The sequence below is a fragment of the Haemaphysalis longicornis genome, unplaced genomic scaffold (assembly GCF_048455015.1).
Source record: "Haemaphysalis longicornis isolate Haplotype H1 unplaced genomic scaffold, Haemaphysalis longicornis Haplotype H1 scaffold_10, whole genome shotgun sequence".
NCBI lineage: Eukaryota > Metazoa > Arthropoda > Arachnida > Ixodida > Ixodidae > Haemaphysalis > Haemaphysalis longicornis.
The window spans coordinates 68,185,364-68,196,530 of record NW_027526204.1 but is presented as its reverse complement, the minus strand read 5'-3'; the positions used below and the strand labels follow the sequence as shown (position 1 = coordinate 68,196,530).

At 47.0% G+C, this 11,167-nt stretch overlaps 1 protein-coding gene across 1 annotated transcript in view; it reads left to right on the top strand.

Annotated features, from left to right (window-relative positions):
- Positions 1-737: 737 nt before the first annotated feature.
- LOC144158673 (eukaryotic translation initiation factor 4E type 3-like) overlaps positions 738-11,167 on the top strand; it is a 41,247-nt gene continuing 30,817 nt past the window's right edge. The window contains exons 1-3 of the mRNA XM_077689706.1: positions 738-892; positions 6,268-6,343; positions 9,193-9,348. Of these exons, the coding sequence (XP_077545832.1) occupies positions 774-892; positions 6,268-6,343; positions 9,193-9,348 (351 nt within the window). The 5' untranslated portion in view covers positions 738-773. The remainder of the gene's footprint in view (positions 893-6,267; positions 6,344-9,192; positions 9,349-11,167) is intronic.

Here is an 11,167-nt window from a genome sequence, read left to right as displayed (position 1 = left end):
CAGCGGCTGTGGGCACTAGTGCGCGGGTGGTCCCCGCGCTATGCCCGGGCCGTACCCGCGCGCATGTGCAGTAGGGTCCAGGTACCCGTCACGGCTAGCATAGCGTACGCTACCCGCATTGCTAAAACTCTATTAATTGAAGGCCGAATTCAAGACAGTGAGTGTGCAAACGTTGACTGCTATTCCTCTCGTCATCCGAGCATATATCTCAGGATCGAGTCGTACCGCCTAACATCGCATTCCCCATTAAACACATTCTCCATTCCTTTCGCCTGAGCGATGATCGCCTTATGATCTACAACAAATTAATCGCAGGTCATTGTGTACACATCTGGAATACCCCTTACTCCATGCTGTTTGCTTCCGCCATGAGGACCATGGAGAGCGTTGAAACAAGAGGCGTTTTTTTTTTCCCTGGATGTAATGGGGTGCAACAGAGCACCTCCTGAGAACTGGTTGTTCCGTACGTAAACACAAAAGTGCATAAAAACGTAGTGATCATTAGCGCGTGTCTTCGGGTGAAAAAGCTCCTAAATTAACGCCAGTGCCTCGAAATTCTTCCTCATACAACTAGGGACGTAATAAAAAAATTGAACCCAAAATGCAGTACAAGTGCTCATGGTGCACGCGCGCTGTGCCTACAAACCATACTCGCAAAACATTATCACGGAAGTTCAAAAGCGAAACCGAAACTCCTAACGCCGTCAGGGAGGAAAGCGACGGGGAGGGAGGTTGTTTGGTCACGTGCCTTCGCTTTGGCGCCGCTCTGCAAAATGGCAGACGCGAACGGAGAACTCCGAGTTTCCGAAGATTCCTGCCTCGAGCCGACGTTGCCACCCGACGACGGCGAAGCTGTCCCCTTGCAGACCGAGTGGACTTTCTGGCTGGACAAGTGAGCTGCCCGCGTCATTCTCCAATTGAGCGCTCGCCGCATACTTGGTGCGCGCCAAACTACGCGTGAGCCAGCAGTTTCGGACGCGCTGTCGGCGGGGAGGATCTGTTTACAACGCACCGGACGCTCACGGCTGCTGCGAGCGGCGTAGTAGTGGCTGTTAGCGCAATCCGCGGCGTTTCTTTTTTGCTGCTTTTCGAAAAACCAGAAAGGGCTGGATTGAACGAATCCTCGTGGGGCGTAACCTTGGGCGGGATTATCTAGCGACCGATTGTTTTTCATGCGACGCGTCTGATTTTGTCACCGCGGTTTCAACACTGAATGCATGTCAGGGAAAAGAAAAGAGACTTGCCGCTTCAATTACTTGCCGCTTCAATTGAAAAACATTTGTCGAGAAAACAAACGAACAAACGCGCTGTCGTGCTAATCGCAAGCCTTTGTGAGCAAACATTGTTTTGTTTGGAACGTCACAGCGTACGTTCGTTACCCTGTGAATCATAGCGCGGGCGTGTTTAAATGAACGCACTTTTATAATTGCCGTGAGAGCAAATTGCTGTCGGTTAGGTAGTTTCGCGGAATTGTTTATCGGCATTTTGTGGCTATAAATAAACCGGGATTGTTTGTAGTTTACAAAAAAAAAAAAAAAAAACACGGCTGCCAGCATCTATCTTATTTGAGCAGCTACGTGTTCTGGCGTAGCCTGTTGTGCACATTAATTTTGCCATGACCTTCCATCGTCTTCACGTGCCGTATCGAACCATGCAGTGACGGCTTAATTCTTTTATGGCGTCACGTTGTGTGCTTCGGGCAAAGCTATAGTCGATATCTTATCTGGGTCGGCCTTGGCAGGCCTGTAGAAATTCCTAGCCGAAGTTGTTTTGCTTTTCATACTTTTTTATCACTGTAGTGATTTTCACGCCGTTTTGGGTCCTTATAGTTGGTTGTATAGTTATTCTGACATTGTTTTTAATTTAGTTAGCCACGATGTCTATATGTTGGTGGAATCTGCAGTGAACTAACATTTATTTATGGGCATAGCTTTCGTAACATTTAGTGATACGAATTTGTATCTCGCTCATACAACTCTTTGTTTATTGCCCTGAGGTTTCGAAGGCTGTCATGAAATATTATTTAAAGGGGCTGTTGGTTTGTGGATACATCTGTGGTGAAGTGCTACCTTGCATTACCTCGGGCTCGATGCTGATCTTGTCAATATGGTTATCTTGCTTAAACAGTAGAGATCTGGAATGGGCGTGGTCATTCCAGGCCTCTACTGTTTTATAGTATCTTGCTGTGTACACTGCAGTCGAGTGTAGAGGTCTTCGTTTCCCCAGTTCTCACTTAACTGATAAGGAAACTTATGACTCTTTCGGTGTTGACAATCTCGCTGTTCACGACATTTCAATTTTACTTTTCTCATGGGGAATTACTGCACTGACTAAACAACTGAGTTCTGATGAGTACGATATGAAGGGGCTTTAGGTGAACTTCATGATTGGATTTCAATAGAGTTTGCCGAAAGTTAGTTTTTTTTTTCTTTGGAGTAAGTGGCCACACGAAATGCAAAAAGGATGTTAAAATAGTAAGTCTGTAAACTTCATTCCCCTGCCTTCTTTTCCAACTTTCATTGTCACTGGAGTGCTCATCTTGAAGCAGACATTTTTTGGAAGTGTGCTTTTTTTACACAAGCACAAAGGATGTAAAAATTTTAAACTTTTGATTCTAAGCCTGTGCCTGTCTCGCAAGATTGTTTTACTGGGAGGAAACTACCAGAGACCCTTTTGCTCATCAAGAACTAATGTTAGTTGATCATAACCAAACTCGCTGGTGTTGGTTGTGGGTTAACCAACGGCAGCTACTTGTTAAAAAAAAAAACATTTTGTGATGACGCTGTCAAGTGCATCGAATATCAAAATGAACCTCATTATTGAGTGAGCCTTCCAGCAAGAACATGAGCAAGCAAGTTCTTTCACATCTTTAAGGCAATATACGCATCTTTTATCGATTCTTGACAAATGCCATGCGTTTGTAGAGGATGACAAGATGCTGGTATGTGCCTGGGTCTTTAAAGGGTCTAAGGTGATATGATGCGCCAGGGTCTAAGATGATAAAGAAATGTGTCGAATGTACTCAACCCCTATAAATTGTAGATTCGTAGATTATGAGAAAGCATTTGACTCTGAAAACCTCAGCAGTCATTCAAGCATTGCGGAATCAGGGTGTGGATGAGCATTATGTAAGAATACTAGCGGATATCTACAATGGGTCCACAGCTACCATCATCCTCCATAAGGAGAGCAGAAATATACCTATAAGGAAGGGCGTCAGACGAGGAGACACAATCTCCCAAATGTTATTACGTTGGATTTGAAACAGGTGGGAGTGAGGGTTAATGGAGAATACCTCAGTCACCTCAGATTTGCTGATGACGTTGCCTTGCTAAGTAACTCGGGGGACAAACTGCAAAGCATGATTACCGCACTGGGCAAACAGAGTACAGTGGTGGGCCTGAAAATTAATATGCAGAAAACAATTAATGCTCAATAAGCTCGGGAGAGCACACCGGTTTGAGATATCTGGCGAGGCAGTGGAAGTGGTAAGCGAATACATCTACTTAGGCCAAGTTTTGACCCCGTACCCAACCATGAGGCAGAGATAGTTCGAAGGATAAGAATGGTGTGGATTGCATTCAGTAGGCATTCTCAGATAATGAAAGGCAGCCTAGCATTGTCCCTGAAGAAGAAAGTGTATGACAGCTGCATCTCACTGCATCTCTACCTTTGGGGCAGAAACTTGGAGGCTTACTAAAAGGGTTTAACTTAAATTTAGGACAAATCAGCAAGCAATGGAACAGAAGATGATAGCTGTAACATTAAGGAACAAGAAGAGAGCGGAGTAGGTCAGGGAACAAGTGCGTGTTAAGGACATATTGGTAGAAATTAAGAAGAAGAAGAAGAAGAAATGGACGTGGGCAGGGCATGTAATGCGAAGGCAAGATAACTGTTGGTCATTGAGGGTAACAGAGTGGATCCCCAGAGGAGGCAAGCGTTGCAGGGGGCAGCAGAAAGTTAGGTGGGCAGATGAGATCAAGACGTTTGCGGGGATAGATTGGTCGCAGTTAGCACAGGACCGGGGTAGTTGGAGATTAATGGGAGAGGCCTTTGCTCTGCAGTGGGCGTAGATAGGCTGGTGATGATGTGCCTGGGGATAGCAAGTGATCCTTCAAATCTATCTTGTGGTGGCCTGTATTTTGTGCCCTCACTGGTTCCGGTTTACAATAATTTTACAAACCGCAACATCAAATTTTTCCTGTTGTGGACTTCATAAGATTCTCGTAAAACTTGCGTATAAAACTCGGTCATTGCATGTTCTGACAGCACGGCAGGTGTCAACTTCCTCTCGTTACTTCTAACACACATGTCACAGGGCTCGTGGCATTGCCAAAAACGGCTCTTTAGCCTTCAAACAAGAAATAATTCAATTACTAACACAAGTGTTGCCTAAGGGTTTTTGTTATGTGCATAATTGCCGCGAACCGTGCATTGGGTTTGTTTATGTTCTCTGTTTGCCGACTGGCTATGCCGGGCTGTCTTATCTGTGGGCGAAGTGAAGCGCATGTTTCATTCTTTATGCCACACGTGTTATCTCATTTGATAGGGAGAATGTTCTGAACTAATGTCACCAGCCTAGAATAATCTTCTTTGATCTACAGTGTTCTGGATGCAATTAGACGGTTCGAGAAACACTCGCGCCAAGAGATAAATGCCCGCCGAGCAGACGCCGCAGTATTCGATTTGCCGACACTCGCCTGCGCACGTCACTTTGCTGGCTGCTGCTTCAACTGTGTATTCTTTGAGTTGGTAGGGGAGCACAAGTTCGCTCCAATAAACTTGTTTTTCCTTCAAGCCAACTGCGTCATCTTTGGCTTCGTGACGATATTTTTAGGGGCAAAGCTCCTAAAGCCACGGGTATGTCCATCCCTTGTGTCTCGTGGTACGTGACCGCCGCATGCTTTCGGAGATGTCGCAAAGTGGGCCGCGTCGCACGCGCAAGAACCGGCTGCAACCGGCAGCGCAAACTCGGCACCGGGAGCGTGAGCTTGTCTGTGTTCGCCAACGGAGGCGCGAGCGCACGTGCACTGCGAGGGGGAGATCACGCAAGAGATCACGCCACGAACGCAGGCAGTCGTTCTCGGAGATTGAACGAGACGCAAGGACCTTTGCTCGTTTCCTCTCGTCTTGTTCCGGCACAAGTTCGCCCTAAATAAAAGTTCTTTCTTTACCGTTGTGTCCCATCCTACGTGACAAATTGTGGTGGAGGTGCGGGGTAGTCCTCGATGGCGCGGGGTCTTTCACCAGGTCTGGGCCTGGGAGCATTGACTCCGAAAATAAATGTTGATTTGTACAATGTACGCACACAGTCTTACGTCTTTCTTAATGATGTAATGGGCGAACTTTCACGGGAGAGTTACGGTTACCGATGATCTCCCCTTCTCGAGCTTCGCCCCACTTATCATCATTCGTTCCGTGGATATGGCGTGATTTTTTTTTCCTAATTTTAGTTCACTCAATGTCGGTTTACAGTTATAACCATCTCGTAAGCTAAAGATGTTATGTTTGAAATGTAAGCCAGCCAAATAAAGTCACTTGGGAAATTCACTATGGTTTCACGTTTGTTGGGCTTGGATTGGTCGCAAGTGAGGTGGAGTACATTAATTCGCTGAATTGTGAAAGGCTGTTCTCACTCGCCCACTCATTCAAAGGCTGGGGTCATTGAAGAAACTGATAAAGCCTACAGGTCATCCTTTACTTAATAAACAGAGGCACAGTTTTGGCGAGTGGTACTACAGGAATGGATTAGCGCCAGAGGCTACGTCAGTGAAATCAGAGTCGGGAACAAAGGGAGCTTGTGCACGGCAGTGCTGTGTTCATGCGTAGTAAATAGTTTGTTTGCTTGCCACCAATTAAACTGTCAGTTCACTTACATCAGTAGATGACTGGCTGTTGTATTGCATTGACTGGTACGATGACATTTGGCTGCAAGACAGCTTCGTACAAGCACGTGAACAGCTTGTAGGATGCACCGATTGAACAAAATGACCCCTAGGGTGCTATTCTGAGTTTTAATTCACATCAAAAGTGCCTGTTTTTGAGTGTTCCCATTGAGAAACTATAGTGTGGTTGAAACGGGGCGCTGGAAGCCTTGGTGGCGCGAATGTGTTACGTTCTCCGTGAAAATACTGCGGCTTGGCTCAAAACAGATGCTTATGAAGTGGTTGGAAGGTTTTGTTTTGAGCTGTGCTCTGAGACGCCCGTGCGCCAATGTTTCCCATGTGGCAGACTTTAAGCCAAGCGCACGTGTGTCGTTTTTTGCAGGACCGCAGGTCGGGGCATCTCGGCCGCACAGTACGAGGCGAGTCTGAAGCAGATATACACCGTTGACACCGTCCAGGTATGCGCCAGTGATGGGTCAGCGTAGGGGACGTAGAAAGAACTTGGGAGGAATTTCGAAATTGCTGCGGCAGGACTGTGCTCATGCTGTTCTTGTTCAGGTAGCAAGGACTGCATTGAGACAGTTTCAGGATCTTAACGTGCTTGTTTGGAGGCAGGTTTTATTGCTCCGGCCCGAAGAAAGCGCCTTTTCATGCCAAGGCCAAATTTTTTAAATATTTCTTAACTTATTTGTTTGCCATTTCACCATTTGTGGCATTGCAGCGGAGATGTAAAACATGGAGAATACAATGAAAGCAAAAAAGGAAGAAAACAGGCTAAGGCCTCATTCACACAGCTGTCACCTTCTCCGTCACGGCGCCGTCGCGTCAAAAAACCTCGTCGGAGACGTAAACGGAGTAGCGTTCGTAGTGGAGGTCTCTGTAAGAGTACAGGGTCGTCTGCCTAGTGATCAGTTCAGCCTAGAATTGAGCGTGCTTAATCTGAGAAGTAAAGAAAATGGCATAGATTTTTACGTGTGCTCACTTTTCGCTAAATTTAGCTGTAAAAATTTCTTTTCTGATTGGCTGGTTTACCGCGGGGCGTGGTCCCGTCATGTTGACCGAGCGGAAATGTACAGCTCAGCTTCCCGTCGCCGTCGCAACGTTTTCGGCGAGAAATTGCCTGAGAAACCATGACGAAAGACAGTGACGTGACGGTAATGTGATGGGGTGAAAAATGGCTTTGTGAATAAAGGCTAACACGGCACAATCTGCGCTAATGAACACTTTTTCACAGTGCCTTCAGGAATGCTTCATTGTAAATGATGTTCACTGTTTTAGAAGGGAGGATGTTCCATACCTAAATAGCCTTGGGGAAAAAAATAGCCTAAATAAATCATTTTACTCTTATATTTGTGTATTTAGTGATTGGAATTTAGTTGCCGCGACATGCAAAAACTTGCTTTAACATCTTGAATAATTTTGAGAGACATACTGAGCTGCTAATCTCTGAACTTTTTCTAATTTCATTTTGTCTCTTGCTGTGGAGTGATCAGACAGTGCAGGCATATTCTTTTAGTTATGTCAGACCACGCAGCCTCTAATTTCAGCCTCATTCTAGATTGTTCCTGTGATGGTTGGGAATGTAATGGTTTGGATGCACTTCATAACTGGGTTAAATTAGGCATCTCTGAGCAATTGAGCTGAGTTTAAACTGCGTGCTGTCATCAGTAGTAGCTGCATGCCCTCAGCGAAGCTTTTGTAATTGTAACTGAGTGCTCTTTGCTACCCTGAGTTCGTTTTTGTCTTTTTGTGCATTCCCGCTACTTTGACGTAATCATTGCCTGAGTTCATGGAAGTGGCCATCAGTGCAGTGCATGCCATTTTGCATTGCCTACGTGTTATGTGGGAGAAAGCTTGTAAGGTGACACAAGGAGGTGAAATGTAAAGGGTGATTGCTTGGCAGAGTCGCTCGTGCAAAGTGCTGCTGTGGTGTGCTGATGAAATATGCAGTGTTATTATTATTTATTTTTTTTCTGAAAGGGGATTCCAGATGCACACCAATGCTCATCCTGTGCTGTTGTTTTATTAATGAGGGATGGCTGGGTTGGCAAAGGCAGACTAATGTGGAGTGATCATACCAGAGTTCACTGCACCGGAATGTATCGGAATGTACTGGAGCTATTGTACCTTAATATTGCTTCTGGCACCTGGTCTTGCACGCAGAGCATAAGGCTGTGGGTGGGCAACACATCTGGAAGGGCATTTTCTGTGGCGCTACATAACAAGCCTTTGCTTGGAAATCCTCCGAAGTTTGCACCTCTACTATACTAACACGCACACACATACACACGCACGCACAGGGAGAGAGAGAGAGAGAGAGAGAGAGAGAGAGAGAGAGAGAGAGAGAGAGAGAGAGAGAGAGAGAGAGAGAGAGATATGAGGCAGGCGAGTCAAGTTTTGTTCAAGTGTGCTTCGATTCAAGTGTCTTTGTGCAATGTCTACTGTTTCACTTTCTAAGCGGCACGTCTGGCTAGCGTTTCTTCTCGGTATTTTTTCTTTTCTGGTAACTATGACGGTGCTGCCCAGTACACAGAATCTTACACCTATCATTGGCGAAGCAGAACTCCAGTACAGCGTTTGTGAACTTTGCATGACCATGCAGTTGGGCTAGCGCTTGCACTGGTATGCCCGTACTTACTTTGTTTTTGTCCCATCTTCATCACCCTTAGCAGACATAAAAAAATCACGCAATCAGCAAGGCTCAGCTTTACTAGCCACTCTTTGTCCTCTTTGTTCTTGTCCGCTCGGATGGGCAGCTTCATTGACTTCCTCTCCTGTGCCTAGTCTTCCCTAGGGTTTTCCTTAACAAAGAGTGCACGGTGCGGGGTTCTTTGGTCCCACAGGAGAGGCTTTCAGACTAGGGAGAGAGCAACCTACTGGAAAGAAGATATAGCGCAAGCACATGCCAGTTGTGAAATGAGGATAGCCATCGACGATGGTGGTGGTGCACCGCTGATGATGATAGTGTACACACTGCATGGCTAAGGCGTTGTGCTGCTGAGCACGAGGCCGCGGGTTCGATTCCTGGCCGTGGCGGCCGCTTTTCTGACAGAGGCGAAAAGTGGAAACGCCCGTGTGTACGAGATTTCGGCGCACGTTAAAGATTTCCAGGTGGTCAAAATTAACCTCGAGCCCACCACTACGGTGCGCCTCATCACCGGCGTTGCGTCGACGCATTAAACCCTACAACCAACCAACCAATCAATCAATCAATCAATCAGTCGCACTGCTGTCTCCAGCAGTCTGTTGCATGCGAGTTGTCCCATATGTGATGTGGCTGCGCTTCCTGAGACCTGCATCACGGCAGGGCTTCTGGGCAGTGCTGCACCACATTCCGGACGTGTGCGAGCTGGGCCAGCGGCACACGTACCACCTGATGCGCGGCCGCCGCCGACCGCTCTGGGAGGACCCCGAGAACCGCAGGGGTGGCACCTGGCGCCTGCGATGCCACAAGAAGCACACGGTAAGAAGGGCCTGAAGAGAGGGGGGAGGAGAGGGAGGGACGAAGCAGCTTACCCGTGGAGAGAGAATTGAGGATGTGCTCTCGTGTGGTGAAGTGAAACAGTCACTTACCTTCTTCGAGACTGGCTGACACGCAGCGGTGGCTCAGTAGCCAAGACGCTGTGTTGCTGAGGGATCCCAAAGACGAGGGTTCGAACCTGTCGGAGTGCACTTCCATGCTCACCTGGGGTCTTGCGCAGAAGCTTGAGGGGGAAACCTGCCATGGTGGCCCAGTGCCTAAGGTTCAGAATGAAAAAGCAACCAGCGCAAGAAAGACGGGGATGAGGAAGGCTACAAACACGCAGAAAAACAACCAGCATCCTCGTCTTTCTTGCGCTAGTTGTTTTTTTCATTACGAAACCATACCAACTCGCCCAATGTGCCATCTTAGTGCCTAAGGTGTTGCACTACTGAGTAAGCCCAAAGACACAGGTTTCAATCTTGGCTGTGGTGGCCGCTTTTTAGGTGAAGGCGGAAAGCGAGAACGCCTGTGTTTCACGTTGAAGATCTCCAGGGGGTCAGAATTAATCCAGAGTCCTCCACTAGCACGCAACTAAGGCAAATGAAACCCCCAACTTTCGAATTCCTTTACGGGATGGGAACTTAGGATTTTTACGTGGAGAGGGAAACTCGGATTTATATTACCTTATTTTCCGGTCTATAAGTCGCACTTTTGTATAAGTTGCACCCCCCTCAAAACGGCAGTTTTTCCGAAGAAAAAAAATTGTATACAAGTCGCACCGGTGTTTAAGTGTGTGCAAAACGCACTTGTTAATCAGGTAAACCCGTAGAGGATCAGTTTGTTAGAAGTTTCAGCGAAAGTACATGGTTGCGGCGTCCACTGCCTGTGAACACATCCCCCTGTAAGCACTGCTAGACATGTGCATATACCGTCGAAAGTCTAGGCAGAACTAACTTCTCAAAAATGGTTTATTGATAAACACAAATGGCATGTACTTACACACGGCATTTACGCAAAACCATCGAAGCCTTCTTCCTCCGACTTGTTACAGATAATTCATTCATTTAGACCATAGAGTTGTGTCTCCTAACGTGCGCTGACATCACGCCGCACAGAGGCACTTTTTCGAGTGCGGAACACGTGCAGCTGCCGCGTACCAAATTAATTTCATATATAAGTCGCGCATCGATAGATCAGACGCACCAACGAAAATTTCAGAAAAAAACTGCGACTTATACACCGGAAAATGCGGTAATAGCTGTACAAGGGGGGCTGTAATCAGGGCAGTTGTATATTGGGTAAGGGAGCAACAAAAGCCTGACTCTGTGGCCCGGATTTCTGGCTTGCATTAGGGAACCCCGGTTAGTTCAAAGTATTTCGTGGTGCTCCGCTACGTCCGAATGCCCATAGCCAGTTGAAACTATGGTCTCATTAATTCTCGAGGTGTTGATTTCAAGGAACAATGGTGAGTGTCACACCTGGAGAGTAAAAGGCAGGAACGGAACATGGACATGTGTGTTCAGGTATTACTATTAGGCAAAAAAGAAAAATTAAAGCCGTTCCACTCAATGTGAAAGCTGGCAGAAGTGCAGAGCAGTGATTCGCCATAACGGCCGTAGCACCGTTATCCGCTTACTGCTACCACCCCATGCAATTCAAATTTCCCGCCTTCGCAGTGCTCGCGTGCCCCCTGCCTGAAATTGCGCCAGCGGGAGTCCTGTTCTCTCTCCGCACGTGCCAGCGTTGCACTGCCACATTTTGCGTTTACTATCGTAAAAATTAACCCACCGGGCGTCCTTAACTAAAGGAACACGGGCGC